The 19,542-nt window shown below is 45.2% G+C and overlaps 1 protein-coding gene across 1 annotated transcript in view; it reads right to left on the reverse strand.

Moving 5' to 3' along the window:
• Positions 1–19,542, reverse strand: part of FAM124A (family with sequence similarity 124A) — a 48,941-nt gene that overhangs the window by 18,856 nt on the left and 10,543 nt on the right. Inside the window, exon 3 of the mRNA XM_012648766.1 lies at positions 2,480–3,213. Within this exon, the coding sequence (XP_012504220.1) occupies positions 2,480–3,213 (734 nt within the window). The remainder of the gene's footprint in view (positions 1–2,479; positions 3,214–19,542) is intronic.

The following is a 19,542-nucleotide window of genomic DNA, read 5'->3' on the forward strand; positions in this document are numbered from 1 at the left end:
GGAAGAGTCATAAAAGTTCTTGATTCCATGAAGCTGTGTGTCCAGATTTCCACAGTGCATTTTCCAGTGGGATCTCCGGCAACTCCTAATGCCAGTAACTCACCATCCGCCTCCCTGCCTTTCCTCTCGAATCGGGCAATGCCAAGAAGGAAGGGGGGGTAAGTTTCAGGAAGGGGACAGCTTTCTATCCATCTTATCAGATTTTGGTAAAAAACATTTCCAAATTCTTATAAGGGGCTGAGTAGCTCCCAGAAAAAAACATCTCAGCTTTTCTCCTCCAGAGGAATTAAAATGGGAGGAGGAGGTCCCTGAAACATAGAATGTTAAGTCAATGGAGCAGGATGAGGAAGTAAAACGCAATCTATATTTAAGAAAGCAACTAAAAACTACCTAGCCAAGATTCTCTTCAATGTGTAAGTTCATCCAACTGAACAAAAAAAAAATTTATCTTAAAAGTTATAGTTGAAAATGGCACTTACAGAACATATACTGCTAAAGAGAATGTGCATATAAAGATGTACTCTCAACTGCCCCTCCTCCCATGACTTAACTATCTTAATTTTGCTAAGGAATAAAATATAAATTTTTACATTGGAAAGTAACTTAAGGAGGCGTGCAGGTACAGATCTCATACTAGTGCAGAAGGCTGCTCTCCGCAGTGATGCAGTTGAACAGGAACCTCTTCAAATGGCTGTTACCAAGAATTCTAAGGCGGTAATTTGTCATTTCTGTCCACATTAATTTAATTCCTCTACATATTACTGTTTTGAACAAAGGCCTGAATTCCTGAGTCCCAAGATAGAAATCTTTTTTCTACTCTTTCACACTTTGATGCTCCAACTTCAAAAGCTAGTACCTGTATAGATTTTATAACCATTTAAATGTATGGATCTTCTTTGAAATATTCTTTCCATGGTTCCTTTGAGCAGAACTCAGGCCAAGCTTTCATGCTGTGTTCTTTCACTTATATCACTAGAGGGATCCAGAGGGAAAAAAGTACTCTAATTACTGCAAAAAGGAAGAAGTCACTTCAGAAACAGTCATATTCATTTTGGTCTTTTAGTATAAACAAAATTCTTTGCATTTCATTAACTTTTACTTGGTGCAACTGTATTATATTTTGCATAAAGAATTGGCAGTCTTCAAACACAAAATTTTTCTCACATTTCGAAAGGGATTATTGAGCAAATGCTAGCAGTTTACTGAATAATAAAGCAACATTACTTAGTTCCCTGTCTGCACAGTTTAAAAGGAAATCTGAAAATTATCTAATTCTGATAGATAGTAAGTATCTCAAGGTGACCTTTCTGACTTGAGAACCACGGCCTGGTTGCAGTTTGAACCAGTTATCTTACATGTGCCAAATTCTCATTTTGTTTCCTGATATGTGGATTACAGTTCCAGTGTTTAAAGCCAAAACCAACAAAAACTATGAAACTTTACCTGTGATTCAAGTAACCACAATCCATACCTCTACCAGCAACATCCCCCAATTTGCTATCAACTTTGTCTTTTCAGATAGCCAAATGTGAAAACTGAGACATCAGAGGTGGAGGCTTTTCAGAAGAATAAAGCCCTATGTACCTGGAACGGATTTACCTGTTACTTCAAGAAAGCCTGGGTCTGGAAGCATTTCTCAGGTAAGACCAGGTGTAGGACATTCTGTAATCTACATGCTGAATTTTGAATTCTAGTGTATAAGTAATCATCTCTAATGAGTTTGGGACAATCATCAGAAGGATGAGAGGAGAAAGGGGGCTGGGATGAAGCCAAGGTGTTCACCAGGGAAGGACGAGGGCAGCCTACTGTGCTTCACATGTATTCACTCACTCCTTCCCAAGCTTGGTGAAACCAGAAGCTCTCAAGGCATCACTTACTCCTTAAAATGTTTAAGGGGAAGTCATTTTTCAAGTCATCAAAGAATTTTAACAACCTACTGCCCCGCAGTAAAGGGTGGAATAGTAGAAGGCAGGGAGGCACCAGAGGGAAGAGAACAGATATCTTCTCTACCGAATGTCAACATATTATATTTTACAATTTTCAGATAGGTGGGTTTTCCTGAAGTTCCTCTGTGGGAGTGAAGAATGCATTGGTAAAACCACCCTGAGTACCGAGGGAGCAGATTCAGGAATCTTTAAGAACTAGCTCCCTAGGTTATAAGCTCATGTGAAATCCCCAGGAATCCTGGATGTCTTGTGGATGCTCACAGGGGGACAGCAGAGGCACCTGGAAGAATTGGGAGCGTGTTTGCTTAGGCATGTGGTCCTGATGGCAAAATGGGAAGAGCCTTTAATGTCTCCTCTGTCGCTTAAATCCAGTATGGCCACCTTGACTACAGAGGTCACACATCTCTCCTTCTCTCAAACTCATCTCTCTGTGACAGGTATGATGGTTTCTGGCAGAGTTACCCATTTGTTTCTCTGTCCTGCAAACAGAGAGGGAGACAGACAGACAGACAGACAGACAGATGTGCCCATACCTGCAGAAGGATCTTGTTCCCGTCGTGGTCCTCCGTCTGCCAGCGCCCCTCACTGATGGGGCTGCAGGGGTTGGGCAGGAGGGGCACGAGCTCGCCGATGTCCCTTACTCGGAACTCCAGCACGGAGGAGTCGGTGGGGATCGGGCTCTGGTCACAGGGCAGTCTTTTCAGGGAGAACTGGATGTCCACGTCCAGATTAGAGAAAACGGGGAAGATGCAGAAGTCCGTTTTCCTCTGGCTGGGGGTCCGCCGGAGAATCAGCTCGTAGAACCGCTGGCTGTCGGCGTAGTTGTCGTGGCTGCAGTAGATGGTGAAGCGCACGATCTCCTTGCCGTAGTGCACGGGCCGGATGGCCCACAGCGGCGTCCCGGGGGCCAGCGTGAAGAAGTCCTGGCTGCAGGGCAGGTAGGGCAGGAAGCGGCCCTGCACGCGCTCGGTGTGGTGGTGGCGCCAGGGCGGCCGCTGCAGCGTGCGGTGCAGCTGCAGGATCTGCTCCTCGCCATACTCCTCCTGCAAGAACAGCACCACCGCCAGCGCCGGCTGCGCGCCCTTGGGGGCCTTCCGCCGCCGTCGGCAGGCGCGCCTCTCCGACACCCGGAACAGCGGCAGGTCCGGGTGGATCCACGCCAGGACCTTGTCGATGGCCTCCTGCAGGGGTTGGGACTCGCCTGGGTCTGCGATTATGTGGATGCTGACCAGGAATGGGTCCTGCGCCTCTTCCACGGAAAGCTCACCTGGGAGCACATAAAAAATGAATGAATGAATAAATAAATAAAATATGATTATTTCATTAAGGTGTCAGATGGTGACATGTCTGGCCTTGGCAGGAAGAGAAGCCAAATTCTAACTGAGCCGACTCCATAATCTATGATTTTCTGATCCCAAATTAACGTGTAAAAACCACTAGGGAAGCACCCTAGCAGCCAAAGACGAAAGGCCTATGGCTACCAATGATTCCCAAGCTGGACAGTGTTAAGAAAACCTTGGTCCTATATTTCACCAGGCTGAGCGGCATAAGGAACATCTGACTTTCTATTCGTCTGTTAGACAACAGAAAGTCAAGTCTCGTAATTTAGAAGGGACAGCAGGCCCATTAGAGATCTTGTAACATCACATGCACACTATTTAGTATTTCCTGAAATAACTGCAGTGCCTCACCCCATAAATGTTCCCTTTACCAGTGCACTCCTCCAGTTTGCTTATTTCATCAGTTTATTTTGTTCATTCATTTAATAGACACTTACGGGCCCCTCCCTATATGCCTGGTGCTGAGCGAGGCACTGGGCATACAGCCCAGGATAAGAGAGAAATGCTTGCCCCCTGGAGAAGAGCCATAATTGGCAAGTCAAGCCCTGGCTCGTGAGGTGTCCTGCGACATGTCCCCTGTGGGTGGGGCGGAGGGAGGGGCATGGTCATGATCATCTTGTTGCTACAGATGTGGGCAAGGACAACCTGGCTGCAAGCACAGTGTTCTTGCTGTTGGGGCTTAACTGGGGCTGATGTTCGGGGTGGAAGGGAAGCAAAGTGAGACCAGGACTGCCCATGTAAGGCTGCCCTTTGGGCCTCTTGCTAGGCCACATCCACCCAGAAACTCACATATTCTGAATGTGGGTTACCTTCCCTAAGTCCTCTAGCAGAACACCCAAAAGTGTGAAGTTGACTGTTTAACTTGGCAACACTTTCCCAGGGAGTGACACTGTTTGCTGGCCACACTGGCATATTTCTAACTCACATAACCATACCTTATTCTTTTAAAAGATCGTTCTATTTGCATTTATATAAGTTTTAGGACTAACGTAACAGGAACCAAGACATCCTTAGGCCAACTGTGACTTAGAGGGCTAGATTCATCTAGAATCTAGACCTGTGTTCACACACATGCCTCAGTGTCCACTAGGGGTGTCAGGCATAGAGTGATCACATGATCAATGGCATTCGAGAAGTGCGGTGTGCTTTTAGGAACCACAACCTCAATCAAGTCAAAGATGAAAGGTAATTTTTTTGAGGTAGGTAAATGAGACATTCCCAGTGGGTACACAGGTCTATTTTGCCATGTGTACCTGCAATAACATGGTTTTACTTTCATCAGATCAAAACCTGCCTGAATTTTCATCCCAACTCTGATATCGCACTTCAAAATAGTTCCATTTGTTGTTATCTTCTCTCTCATTCACTCATTCATTCACACATTTGTTGAGCAATTGATTTGTAACAGGCACTGGGAAAACAAGGAAGCTGGTACCACCAAGTACTATGGGAATATGTTTACATACTCTGGCATGACAGCGTACCCTTTAGAGTTATGCAGTGTACAACCTGCACAACCATAGACAGCAGCCCTCTAAAGAACCATAAGCCACATTTGAAAACTTCATGACTTAGTTGGGAAACATGGGCATGAAAAATTAAAATTCAATCTGATATATGCCTATAAGGAACACAACAGAATAGTATCTTGGGGTAGGGGTTAGATTCTAAAGTCACTATGAGGTAAAGATTACCTACAGACAATATTACCACTGAAAGTCCACTGAATTTTCCATAAAGTACTAGGTGGTATTGATTTGCAACACGACAAGACGGCCAGATAGATGTTTCTTTGGTTGAACACCAGATGAAATAACTGGCTTGCTGCAGGGCAGTGTATAAAAGAATAGTCCATTTCTTTAAACATTAGACTCCCACTCATCAAGGGGAGTCCTTACTCTACAATGGGTTTCTGGGAGCCTGAGAGGCTTCTGGAACCCAAGGATGACTAAGATAAGAGCAGAGTCAAGTTTCAGTTCTCCAGCAATCATGGAGCAGAATGGCAGGTGGAATTATTTACACTGTCCTCCCTTTCTCCTTTCTTCCCTCTGGCTGAGCATGCATCCCCAAATTTGTGTGAGTTGCATATGAGCATAACCCAACTCCGACTTCCTACCACATGACAAATGAAGGAGCAACTCTTTCTCCTGAGGGTTTCTGAGAAGGCTTCCTGGAAGTCTGGAATGGTAAATGGCATCTCGCACTTATGATACTCTTAAGTGTGGAGGAGATCACTGCAGGAAGAGGAATACTGTTTATGACAGCAAAGACAGAACTGTGCAAAAACAAGCACATTTGAAAGGAGGCAGTGAATAATTCTGAAATATGGCAAGAGATACAGCCAGAAAAATGGACTGGAGCCAAGTTGTATGGGGCCTCAGCTCAATTCAGTAGTTGATAAGGAGCAAAGGAAGGCTTTAACAAAGGAACATCAGGATCAACTCAGGGGAAGCTGACTACAAGCACAGTAAAAAGTTAGAAGACTAGTGAAGGGTGGACAGGATATAACAAGGGTTTGGCAGGGTATGAGATTACATTAGTGGCTCTAGCTCTTTATCCTACTCTGTATCCTCACTCTCTGTCATATGACTTTGTAGTTCTTCCCACAAAATGGGTGAAGTGTATTTCCTCATCTTTGATTTTGGATTGGACCATATGCCTAGCTTTGGCCAGTAGAAGAGACAGCTGTGACATGTGTTTTGGCTTCCATCCTTGTGCTTCTGACATTCCCATGAGGAGAACGTGCTGGGGCTAGCCCACTGGTCCAAGGAAGGGGATGAGAGAGACATGGAGCAGCACCGCCCTGGCTAGTCCTAGTCTAGATCAGCCAACCCTCAAACACCCAAGGACACATGGTAAGAACCACTCAGGTGAGTGTGGTCTAGATCAGCTGACCCACATGGGAAATAATACATGACTGTTGTTTCAAGCCACTGAGCCTGGGGTGCTTGTTACACAGCAGTACTTACAGATACAAACAGTCAATGGGCAAACAGAAGAGGCATGGGTTCATAGGCTCTTTAGGAGGCACATGTGATGACGGGGCTTGGAGCCCAGAGGCCTGGTGGGTGGGGCATAGGAAAAGTAGGAGAGGAGTGTACCTTGATGTTTCAAGCTTGAACAACTGGTCTGATGTGGTATTTACCTGACATAGACAGTGGAGGAAGAAAGGCAGGTTTGTGGGGAAAGATAAGGAGTTCCACTTTGGCCTTGGCTTGAGATACTCAAATGACTTCCAAGAGAGACGTCCTTTGGCAATAGGATTTTTGGTTGCTAAGGTAAAGGACTGAATTTAAGGATGGATGAGTTACTTTCCCACCATATCCTTGCTTTTATGCAGTTATCTCATAAGTATATGCCCCCACATTGATCTAAATCATGAAAACTCACCATGATGGCTTAGAAAACAATTGAAACTCAGGGATTATTCTGGCCCTTTTCTTTGCTCTTTCCACCTGCCTGGCTCTTTCCATTTTGTTGGACATTAACACCGTAATCAGCAGAAGTGCAGTTGAAGCAAAAGTGGTGATAATGAAAACCAATGAAATTTTCCACCAGTCAGTAACTTCAGTAAAGGTCAGAGAAGATACCACAATCACCTAAAATGGAGATTTCACTTTTCCATAGTGCCCTGAACTCCCAACAGTAGAGACAAGTGACTTTGCTAAACATTAACAAATGCTCAATATAAATGGAAAAGGATAGGAAAGCTTTGAACAATCTGGGAATAAAGAAATTTGCCCAAGAAAATTACAGATGATTTCTGTGAGGGAAAAACAGACATGCAGAGTAAAAGGAGTGTTTTGGAAAAGAAGTTGTTGAAAGAAGTTGTCGGAGCAATCAGGTTCCTTTAAAGATCCTGACCCCACCGACCAGGTACACAGGTGACATGTTACATGCATGCCTTCTTGGCATTCTACAGGTATGAACTTATTTAATCCTCACCACAACCGGAAGGGGGTGCTATAATTGTCCCCATTTTAGACAGCAGGAAATCGAGGCACAGAGAGGCGAAGTAGCCAGCCAAGAGACACAGAGTACGGGCACTAACTCCAGCATGTAAGGTCTGTGTGCCCACTCCGCCCAGGGCTCTGCAGAGATGCGCCGTGCCAGTCTCACAGCAGCACGGCCAGCTGCCATCCTCCATCCATGTGGCCACGTGCTCTGCTGTGCCCCCTGCACTGCCCTCCCACCTCTTTCTGACTGGCTGCCTTCCCAGCCACCAGTCAATAGCTTCACGTCTTGGACACTCACTTACATCTCTTTCCTCTGCCCTGGGTCTCGGAGGAAGAATAAGCCAGAAACTGCCTCCCTCTTGGCACATGCTCAGCTCTTTACATCTCAGCATTGCCCTCGAGGGCAACTTGAACAGGCCAGCACCACAGGTGGGTGCACTAGTGAAAGAAAAGCAAAACAGTGACCCAAGAAAGCTCACAGCCAGACCCGAGAGGCCTGGGTGTGAACAGGGCCAGGGGAAGGTAGCTTCTGAGCCCCCCAGCGGAGCTGTTGGGGAGATTCAGCCCTGTGCCACCTCTATCAGTCACACAAAGGTTTCCCTGAGAGCAGGAACAAAGGCCACGCTGCAGGGAAGCCTGCATGGATGAGTGAATGTTTACAGCTCTGCAGAAGGGCAAGATGCCCAGCCTTGGAGCAAGGGGGTGGGCTGAAAGGCACTCGACCAACCACCAGCTCGCCTGGCAGCTCAGGAGCAGCCAAAAGCAAGCGAGCGAGGAAGACGAAGACCCCAGCGCTCCCTCTGTGCTGCATGAACCACAGAGACGGAAGTGGCTAAAATCCTGCCCCAGAGGAGCTGAGGAGAATGAGCAATGACATTAGTATGCTCTAGCCATTGCTAGCATATGCCCGCCGCATGTGACCTACAAAACACAGGCTCAAAGAACCACAGAATGCAGCTCCACACTGTCACTGGGTGCTAGGGTTACACACGCTCCAGGGAGCCTGGCCTCTGTGGAGCGGGACAGGAAACCAAGTATTGGGGGGGAAGGAGTGAAGCAGTGAAAATGTGAATAATTAATTGTCACGAAAAGCCTCTACGCCTCCCTGGAGAAGCAGAGACAATGCAACTGTGGGATGTGCTCTCCCTTTATCGTATCTATTACACGCTTCTCAAAGGCCCTCAGAGAGCACCTGTTGAATTAGGGTAAAGCTCAGACCAAAACCAGACCTGGCGTGGGACAGACTGCTCCAAGGCTGGTTAGAGGATGGGCATCGCTCACGTGATATCCACGAGGCTTTCAAATTAGTCTGTGCTTCCCAAAAGGAAAAGAAAGATTCTTTCTCCTGGGATTATAAACAATTAGATTTTCCTTTGGTAACATAAAACAAAAACAATGTTAAGGAAAGCAGCACAAGTTCAGGCCTTCTCTGAGGCAGAAAGGGCACCATTAGCCTGGGTATTTGTTACGTTTTTTTCCCATATTTCACCTCTCCTCTATATCCCTTTTTTGGGCACTTAAATATAACAGAAAAATAATTTAGATAATAGCTACCACTTATTATGCTTTATTACTGTCCTAAAAGCTTTACATACCCCATCTCATTTAATCTTGAAAACAACACTATGACAGAGGTGTATTCTCCCCCATTCAACAGGTGAAATGTGAACTGGCCATCTGGCTGGAGAACAGCAGGGGCTGTCTGAACCCCAGGTCGGAGCTCCTCACCAGCTGCTCTCTCACCTCCCAAGTCCACCATCCCTCTAATGATCCTGTTGGGTTTTTGCCCCAAACCTCAGCCTTCTTGGCTGGGGCTCTGAAAGCAAGGCTTAGCTCCTTCAGCCAGCGTGGGTGGGCTGTCCTGCTGCAAATGCACTGGCCACTTCGCCTGGGGGTGGGGTCGGGGGGCATCCTAAGCCAGAGTCTTTTGGAGGACAAGAGAGACTGTGGTCCGGAATGCTGACAGACTTCCAGATGCCGGACCTCCTGCCTGGCTACCTCGATGCTGCCTGCACCAGGACCCCTCAATGCCACTCTGCAGCCCGGGGCTCCACATCAGTCTTGCCTGCGCTGTCTCCCGCTGTCTGGTGCCCATCAGACTAGCCCTCCTCCCAGAACTGGCAAACTGGTGTGTCCCCAAGAGCACCCACTCACCGATGGTGGGCATGTCTCTCATTCCAAAGGGACTTTCTGGACTAATCTCAGGATATGACAATCTCAGATACCCTTTTCTAGAATTTTTGGGCAATGACTGATATCACTGTCATTTTATCCCCAATTTGTCACTGACAATTTGTAATTCAGCTGCAATCACTTATTTAATCAAGGACTGTTTACTGATCACCTACCAGGTGCCAGGCACTATGGGCTACAAGGTGAACAAAACAGTATCTGCCTTCATTGAACTTACAATCTAGTGCCGGGACAGACAATAAACGAACATGCAGGATGAAGTTGGGTAGCTAAACGCCAAAGACACTTCACTGAACAAACACATGTTCAACGTGGGTATAGTAAGAGGTTTCCAAGGCAGCAGCCATAACTGTTTATGGTCAACTGAATAAACTGCCATGCACCATTCTGGTGCCCAAATCACTGCCAACACCTCAGTGTCCCGTGAGCCCCCAGGAGGCTAACAGACTCTGAACAAGGGCACCTCCAGCTGTTTCGGGCTATTTGGTTTAGGGAATCTGGCCTTGGAGCCTGGCTTGAGAACCTGTCTCCTCACACGCTTAAGGTTGAATAAACGCCTTATTTGCATTTCTAAAGCCCCACTCAGCTTGGGGACTTGGAAACCGGTCTGCCAACCAGGCCCATGTGACCCAGTGGCAGAAAACTCAGGTGAGATGGTGGGTCAGACACACAACACAGACACGTCCAGGGCACAGGCTGACAGTGTGAATAAAGATCAGGTCAGAAAGCAGGAGGGAAAAAGCTCAGGAGTGACAATGAACACAAAGCCCCCAGGGAGGGCCGCCCTCCCCTCCCCACACAGTGCTGCAGGGCCTCCCAGGAATGCCAGAAATACATGCCCTGGGAAAGGGGCCTCCAAATTCCTTCCTGGGAGATTCTATTCATCCGGAATGTAATGAATAACCTGCCTTACTCTCTTTTTTTCACAGTTTTTAAAGCCAATTCTTCGAAACTTTGAACCAATTAAAAAATTGTAAGCAACCCCCTCACCCCGCCAATATTTAAGATAAAATCTTAGACTTTCTTAATTCTTAGTAATTTTATAATTTTGACAAGGCCTTTGGTCAGCCTGCAACTCTGGGCTGTGAAATGGGCAGGGGGAGTCCCAGTGCCAGCCCCCACAGGAAGCTGAAATTAGATGCAGGGTTGGGAACAGTGAGCTGTGGTGGCAGTGAGGTGACATGTAGGACTTTTAATATAGGGTATCCAAACCATGTTCCTAATGTAGATAATAAGGTTGTCCTCCCTTGGCCTGAATTCACAGAACTTTCCTGTAATCGAGGAATTGAACATAGACCGAAATGGTTAAGACAAACTTATATTTTCATTGGGCAGAGGAGGACAATAAGGAATCTATCTGGTTCTTGGGCCCTCTCAAGCTTTTGTAAGAAGGATGCCTTTGCTATAAGTGCAGTTATTTGCCCTCTCAATTTTTATCATCTGTTGCAGAAGCAATGTTAGAGGCCTAGATATCTGATTTGTATTCCTGAGCTCATTCTGAAACCAGGACACTGTTAAGAAAGAAATAATATGGAAAGTAATGCAGATATTTTAGGTACCCTGCATTTTTTCCCCTTGGAAAATGGGACAACCATTTTACTTTAAATGTATTTCAGGTCCATCATTCCGAAACGTGCCCTCCTGATGGGAGGACGAGAGGGAGGCAAAAGCCAGACACTAACTAGAGAGTGACAAAGAAACTTCAAATTCCGACACAGCCTGACACAAATCCGGGAGAGGCCCAGGAGGTTGATACATAATTAGTCTGAGGAGGTATGAATGCAGCTAGAAATGCTTAAACATATCTAGCACACTTCTGCAAGTCCTCAGGACTATCAGGATTTGAAAGTTTATGAGATGGTAACACGGGTATGACACACCCTGATGCACCATGCTTAAGAACATACTAAGGCACCTCTCGTACACAAGTTTGAGGGTTCAAAATGCCTGGAGAGACAGCAGCATTTTATACAGAATCCTTTCTTCTTCTCAGTAATTTTAATTCTTTCTAAACCATATTATGTATTTGTCATTTTCATGTGTAGAAAACTCATCCTGAGAGAGTCAGAACCTCAGTAAAATAAAATACCATAGACTTGGAGATGATACAGCAGGGCCTGGAAACAAGAGGAAGAGAATTAATATTCATTTTAGGAAATATTAATAGAAGAAAGCTACCAAAACAGAACAAAACGAAAAAAGACAAAAGAAGAGGAAGTTGGCCAAAACCTGTCCTGAGGATTTGTTCATCGGGAACCCCAGGCTGCTCAGTCTTACACCAAGGATGGGGAAGGATCCGCACAACTATATTAATGAAGATTTATTTTAAAAAGGAATTGATTCTGGCAGGACATTGGGAAATCAGATGAACAATGATTAGCATCGTTCTAAGATACTACATATATGTGTATAAAATATGTCTTGAACGCTGTAGTAGAAAAATCGGCAACGACATCTGGCATTGGCTTTGCCCATGGTCAAACTAGCAATGTAGGAGATGGAGCCTGGGGACTCGGTGTTTTGGCCTAAAACTCGGTGAAATATTCCAATGCTTTGCCAATTTGAATATGACACTGACAAGTCTCCGGTCCTTGTTTCCAAGTCTCCTTAGAAAACATGTACCCTGGGGCGTTTGGAGAACGCACTTACTGGACATGACTAGAAAGTTAAGGATGAGTGAGACTTTCACTCCAGCCTCCTCGTTTTACGGATGGGGCCGTGCGACTTGCCCACGTCAATGGCAGGGCTAGAAAGAGAACGAACATCTCCCAGTTCACAGCTCGGGGCTCTTCCCTTTACACTCCAGCTGTGCCTGGCCCTCAAGTGCCCACTCCCACTAAAGGCCCAGAGGACTGCAAAGCAGGAGGAGACATAGCTTGTCCTCATCTTCAGGGAACTTACAATCTAATTGAGAAAGCAAGACATTCACACATGACAAATATAAGAAAAATACAAACGGGAGATGATACAGTCTAAATGATGTAGAGGATGAAAAGCAGAGACAATGACTAAGTTTTCCTTTCCCACGATTTTCTCATTGCCTTGTGGCCCTCCACCTGCCCTCCACCTGCAGAGTCTGGGCTGCTCATTGGAGGGTGGTGGCAGATGAACCACGTAATCAATTTCTCAATGTTTTTTCCAACTCAGAGCAGAGGGAATAGTCTTGAAGGGCAAAGCTCTCCATTGTAAAAGCTGGGATTTTGGAAACAGAAAAAACTTTGTGGGCCAAGAAAGGCTAAAAACCTGGAGCAGAGGGTTCACACCACGAACCAGAGGACAGAAGGACACATGAGGCCGCGAGGGTGGCTTTTCTAGCTCTGAAGGTGTCAGGTCTGTGCCTCTGATGAGAGGACGAAGACCAGAAGGGACCTGAACAAAGTCTGGAGTCCAGAAGGTTTCTGAGAAAGGGTCCTGGACCAAACTTCTATTGGGCTGAGCCCTGCAGGGGCAGGGACCCACCAGGAGAGCAGGACTGTGCCTCACTTGCCAGGGAGATGAGTGTCGCAGTTCAAGAGTGAAGTTCGGCTCAAGTATAGAGAAATAGAGCAGTTCTGCTTTATACCTGAACTTGTGACAGAAAATTCATACTCATCATAACAGGAGGTTCTTACAGAAGTTCTCAGAGGATGGTAGAAAATGTTACAACTTAATTGATGGTGACCCCGTAAGCACACCATATCACAGAGAGACCTCCAGCATCTCAGGCCAGCTTGTCTGTGACCCCACACGCTTCAGCCTCACTATCCTCAAGCCTAAAGCAGTGAAATATTAAATATGGAACCGTACAGAAAGTCCAGTTCTCCCCATAATTGACAAAGAAAAGACTTCTTGCAACTATTCTTGTTACAAAAAGGAAAATCAGTCTTCCAAGCATAGGTAAAATAGCTCAGCTTCACTACCTTTTTGTGCCAACAATAATGTGAGAAGACATCAGGGTCAGATCAAAATAAAACGGGGAGTGAGAGTACATGGAACATTCCTTCCCTCCCATAACCAGAGAGTTGTACAAAGTAGAAGTTTAATCAACATGGAGGAAGGAGAGAAGGTTTAGAAAGAAGGAAGATGACTGATGGGATCCTCTTAGTTGATTTAGTCAACTCTGAATTTTCTAACCTTTAAAGGACATGACCTGGCTTTCTGTACAACACTCTCCAGCTACTTCCAACTTCGTATCCCAGGAGAGGTTACGGGCAGCAGAACAGATATCAAATAAAGACAGAAACTGTCTACTGGGGTGGGAAATGTTTTCTGTGAAGCCTGTGCAGAGCACCCGTGGCTTTCCTGGGGCCGTTATGCTGCATGTGGTTGGAGCAGGATTGCTGTCAATACCAGCTTCCAGTGGGAAAAACAGAAAAGACTTCAACCTGTTGGTCTCCGAAGCCTGAAAGTCTCCCCATTTATAACCTGCTCCATACAGCAATTTTTGCTCGTTGTTATTGTTTAAAATATCTATGTACATATCCATACAGATAATCTTTTTTGAAATCATAATTTTTGTGAGACCAGAGCACTCTCATCCATGCCTGTGAGACACTGAAATGGTACCTTTGGAGGATAAGCTGGCAATAGGTTTCAGGCTTTAAAAAATACATATACTTTTTTACCCCCAGCAATTCCAAATGTAGGAGTTTATCTTAATAATGAAGGCTATGCACAAAGACGTAGTACAAAGATGTTCTCAGCAATGCTGTTTATAATAGTGAAAAAGTGAACGCAACCTACAGGACCAACAATAGGGCGCTGGTGAGTACAGAACAGCACAGAAATAGAATGGATACTGTATGGATATTCAAACTATTGTAGAAGTAAATTTCCTGACGTATAAAGATGTTCACAACATAGTTAGTGAGAAAATTATACTATAAAACAATACATACAATACCATTTTTGGTAAATTATTACCAAAAAGTCTATATATATAGAATTATATTATAGATTCTCAGAAAAAAAAAAATCTATAAAGGCAGACACGACACCAAATTATGAATACTGGTTGTTTCTGGATGGTAGGATTCAGGGTTTTCTTCTTTCTGCTTATTTGTATTTTCTGATTTTTCTACAATGACTATGTATTATGTGGGTAATAAAAATTATTTTAAAAATGAGAAAAGCATATCAAGGGCAGGAGTAGTGGCAGCTACTCACTTTTGTTTTCTCCCTGCGGGGGATGGGGAGTGTTCCAGACAACTCTGGGACCCTGGGAGACCAGATGTCCCTGAAGTACCACTTTAGCTTCTCAGGGGGAAAAAAATGCAGGCATGAGCAGTCTGCCTCCATTTTTCTTTCATATCCTGGATAGAAATCAACACCCCCTGTGTAGTTGAAGTCACACAATTAAAACTTATCTTTGAAACCAGAAGGACTACACCATATTTTTTTGGAAACGGATGTCAGTGTAGCAAAGCATCAAAGGAGTCGTCTGGGTAGCGTATTGTGCTCACAGTTTGATTTCCTGATGCGTATCGTTTTGGTTATTGCTTTTTTTCTTATCAACTGTCAAATAGTAATACGTCTAGCGTTTTCAGGCTCCCATTCAGAGGATTCTGAATATACAGACCTCACACCATCAAGTAACAGTCTAAATGCTCTCACACGTTCAGCTTCAGTAGCTTCATTCATTTCAGAGGTTTTGTTTGCTACTTCCATGGTCCTGTAGGTAAGGCTGCCACCTGCTTCTCAGACAAACCCCAAACAAATACCTCTAGCTTGCCTCATAAAGGACACATTCCATGTTTTAAAATAAACCACTCTCAGCAGAGGAACACAATTTTTCTTTTAAATTATCAAGAAAAAATTTTAAATATTACCAAGGGAAAATGTTTCTCATTTGGATATTATGCAGATCCTAGAGCCTATACATTTGAAAAACTAGAATTTAAAAGTAAGAGATCTGGATTAGCCACATGTATCAGGGATGATTTAAGAGCGAGCTTGCTTAGTGGGGAGGTGGGCTAGCTTAGTGCTCTTCGAGCTCTCAGTACACGCAACTCACCTGACTCAGGAGTCTGGGGAGGGGCCCAGGATTCCGCATTTCTAACAAGCTCCCTGGCGGTGCTAATGCAGTGGTCCCTGGACCACACTCTGAGCAGCAAGTTTGCCAGTGTGGTGATTTTATGTGCTGCGCCAGGCCAGGAACACCTTCCCCGGGCAGCAGACAAAACATGGAGTGAGTGGGATACCCCAACCCATATTAGCTGGTGTTCTGTGGCTCTGAGGCTGCGGCCAAGCCTCCACTTGAGTGGCTAAAAAACCCAGACCTGCCATAAATGACACACCTAGGCCTGTTGACTTTTTATTAGTGTCATTTGCAAGCTACACGCTAAATCAGACTGGACAAGGAAATCAGACTGATCTATCCACGTGCACAGCATCTTAGTGGTTTCTCACTGGCAGCCATGACCATACACCAAGATGGAACATGTTATCAGCGACACCACTGTCTAGCACGCAGCCACTCATGGAGAGCCTCATCTAGGACTGCAGACTTGTTCCAGCCACGCGGCAGCTTACTCTGAATCTCCTTCGAGACAGTTCTTCACATGAATCTGACTGCTGTGCCAGAACATGGTCTTAAACCTAACAGAAATGGAAGTAGTTCTCATCTGGGGTTTATTTGCTGGAAGATGCACACTCAAGTGCTTCTAGCTCTGCAGAGCAGTAGAGTAGAAATTCAAAACCCCATGATTTTCCTCTACTTGGAAATAAGTATGCCACCTCCCCAATGCTTTGATTTGTTCTATGTCAACTGCTGGGTTTGTAACAGTACATCAAACAACATCATTAGTATTACTAATAAGACCTTTGGGAACTGAGGAAATAGGAAATTAACAAAAATAGTAACAGACCTGAACTGAGATATTCAAGTTCCACAATGCACTTTGTCTAAAAGGTTACATTCTCATTTAGAGAATATTGGTGACTTTTCTTTTGATGCTTTCACTGGGGGAGGGATGTGACACTGGGGATGAAGTAGGTAGATTTTGAGTCTTTTTGCAAACCTGTGTATGTTGCCAACTCCATGCTAATCACAAAATTAAGCAAGTTCAATAGCTAAAATTGTTCTTCAAGAGGATTAATGAATAGATTTGAGTTTTGCCTAGATCTTACAGAATAAGACTCTGAAAGAGTATCTGTTTTGAGAGAAAAATGAAGACGATAATTCGTACAAATGCATCAAAGTTAAACTGCCTACTATCACCTCTCCCAAAATATAAATCTCCCTTTTTTGGAGACATGATAAAAACTGGCTCTGAAATGAGCAAAATGTGTTAGTAAGCTATAATCTTCTCTAATGAAGGCACAAAGAAAATAATAATAGATACTTCATTATTCCAAATCTGAATTTAGCTCTTGGATATGAAGACACAGATCATATGTATTCACATATTCCCCACCAGTGCTGAGTTCTACAGTATGCAATCGTATCTTTTCCATGTGTTACTTTTAAAGCTCCTATATTTGCTTATCACAAATTTAATCGCTTAATTAAATCACAATGAGCTTATCTTTCCCTCCAAAATGCTGATGGGTTGCACAAATATGGTCAAAGCCAAAATCAAAGCATATTATGCATCAGTATCCTGAAATTGCAAGGAAATGTTGAAACTACTAAGAAATTAAAGGATGAAGGCAGCATTTATGTGGAAAGGTACACCTGTGAGAAAAGACAGCTTCAGGAAGGGATGAGATGTCCTCCCAGGCAGAGCAGCGAGGCAGAACTGACAAGCCCCCAGGGTGGCTCTAGACTAGCTATAGTGCCTTGCAATTAACAAATATGTTTGGACTTTCCTATTTGAAAAACACCTGTAATCCACCTGACCCTTTTCCCTCCAGATGAGAGTGTGTCCAGGGGCCCAGAGCACTAGCTGCACCTAGTCAGGGCTGCTCTGAAGGGCAATTCAGAGACATGGCGGCTCAGGAAAGCCAAGGACTAGAACCCCATTGGACGTACAGCCTGTGGAAGCTCTGGGCCAGCAGGGAGGCCATAAGCAGGAAATAGGGAAGCCACTGGACAGACAGAGCAGGAAACTGTTAAGAGAAGAGGGCAGGAATCTGAGGCCCAGGTAAAGTGAAGAACAGATTTAGTGGCTTCCACCCACCCATAATGTGTGCCTTTTTTGCACAGCTGGGTACATGGTCCTGGGCTCAAATCAGCACAATACACCGTTCATGGCCATTTCCCCCGATTCCCACCGACACAGAGAATTCCTCAGGGCATTGCCAGGGACTGGGAGATGCCCTCTGGATCACTTCACCCGACCTTTTACCACTTGTGCTCTGAAAAGTATGAAGTGGCACACACTGCAGGGCTTTCCTGCCACCATTGGCAGTGTCTAGGGCGCCAGGTGAAGAGCCAATGACGGTACTGAGTTTTAAGAGGGGAAAGTTTTAGGACCAAAATTAGGAAGGCGAACAGAGAAGATCCCTGTGGAACAGCCTCAGAGAGAGAACTAGTTAATTCTTTGACTACTTCCTATTGGCATTATTCTGGGGCTAGATATCCTCAAGAAATGTCACACTTTCCTAAAAATATCATTTTAAGCTCCTGGCATCTTCTAAGAGTAATTCTCCAAGTATGATTATAACCTTTATTTGAACGGAATATTCAATCACACACGACGGGAATTTCATTAGTATTACGTGGCAGAGTTGATTTTTTTCCCCTGGCATAATTATTGTTTTTTTTCTTATTCTGTTTATAAAATGTACCCCCTTTTATTTAAATCACGTAAGAATGCAAATTGTACATAGCGGCTTGATGATCTTCTAACCAGATTTCTGGAAAAAGAACTTGATTCTGAGAGTATAAATTAAATTCATCTTCCTTAGCAAGTATTATGATTTACTGAGATCTTCTGAGTGCCAACAGTGTGTTTAGCTTTTCAGAAAACATAAAGGAAAAGCCTGCCTTCCCTGTCAATCTGAAAAAGGCAAAGGAACCAGTTGCAACCAGAAAAAAATTCACCCAAACAAAACCAAGCCGTCCATTAAAGAGGCCCCTCAGCCACTTCCCCCAGAGCTGGGCAGTGACAGAGGACGAGTCAGCAGAAGTGCGATTCTGCGATCCGTGAGGTCGAGGAGAAAAGGGTGATGCCTGACGATCCACACACCCACCCCTGCCCCAGACTCGTGCAGTTCTTTGAGGGGAGGGGGACGAAAAGCTGCTGCTGCCTCTCACCACGCTCTACTGACACCAACTCCACCAACTCAAAGGCAGCTCACCACCCAGAGACGCTCAGACTCCAGAGAGGATGCCCAGGCCTCCAGACTTTTATTCTGGTTCAAAGAGAGAGCAAAGAGAAAAGGTATATAGACTCCTCCCTCCTTCCCTCTCTCTCTTTTAAAAGGTGTTTCTAAGACATTCACATCTTAACATCCTAGACCTTCTGCAAGGGTCCTTGGAGGCTTCCCAGCCCAACCATCTCATTCCACAGGGGAGGAAACTGAGGCTCAGAGAAGTAAATGACCAGCCCGAGAGCACACGGCTGATTCTTGGGGGAACCCAGACTAGAAGCCAGGACATCTGACCTCACCAGTCCTCTTGTGCCTTCCCCCTCGGTGATGACCTTTCTTTCTCTCCCCTTGGGGCAGGCAGCACGGGGACGCAGCCCCCTGCACTTTGAGGGAAAAGACAACTAATGTATAGAGTGACTGGTGTTCTGTGGAGGCAGCTCTCATGACAGAGCTAATAATGAAAACCCAGCCGGGGACAAACAGGCAACAAGGGTGACACTAACGCTAGCTCACCCCAAGGAAGCACTTATGCCCCTCTCCTGTGCACACAGGAACAGATGGGTGAAGGCGCATCGAGTGAATGTTGAGTAAGAACCACTCGCGGACACAGAACGATCCATTTTCTGATAGTGAACGATTAGAATCAACTCTCGAGTCCCACATGGGAATCAGGAATCACTCAGAAATAAGCCATTTAGTTGAGAGAAGCTGACAACAGCAGCAGAATGACAATGAGATGCAGAAGCTGCTCCCAGGACGACAAACGGGGACTGGGACACTGCTGCTGCCGGGTGGCCCTGGGCCCCGCCGAACACAGACGGTGCCAGGCCGGGTCGACTGTGCGGGAGAGTGGACCTACAACTCAGACACCCA

Source organism: Propithecus coquereli, unplaced genomic scaffold, assembly GCF_000956105.1.
Source record: "Propithecus coquereli isolate 6110/MARCELLA unplaced genomic scaffold, Pcoq_1.0 Scaffold11, whole genome shotgun sequence".
Taxonomy (NCBI): Eukaryota; Metazoa; Chordata; class Mammalia; order Primates; family Indriidae; genus Propithecus; species Propithecus coquereli.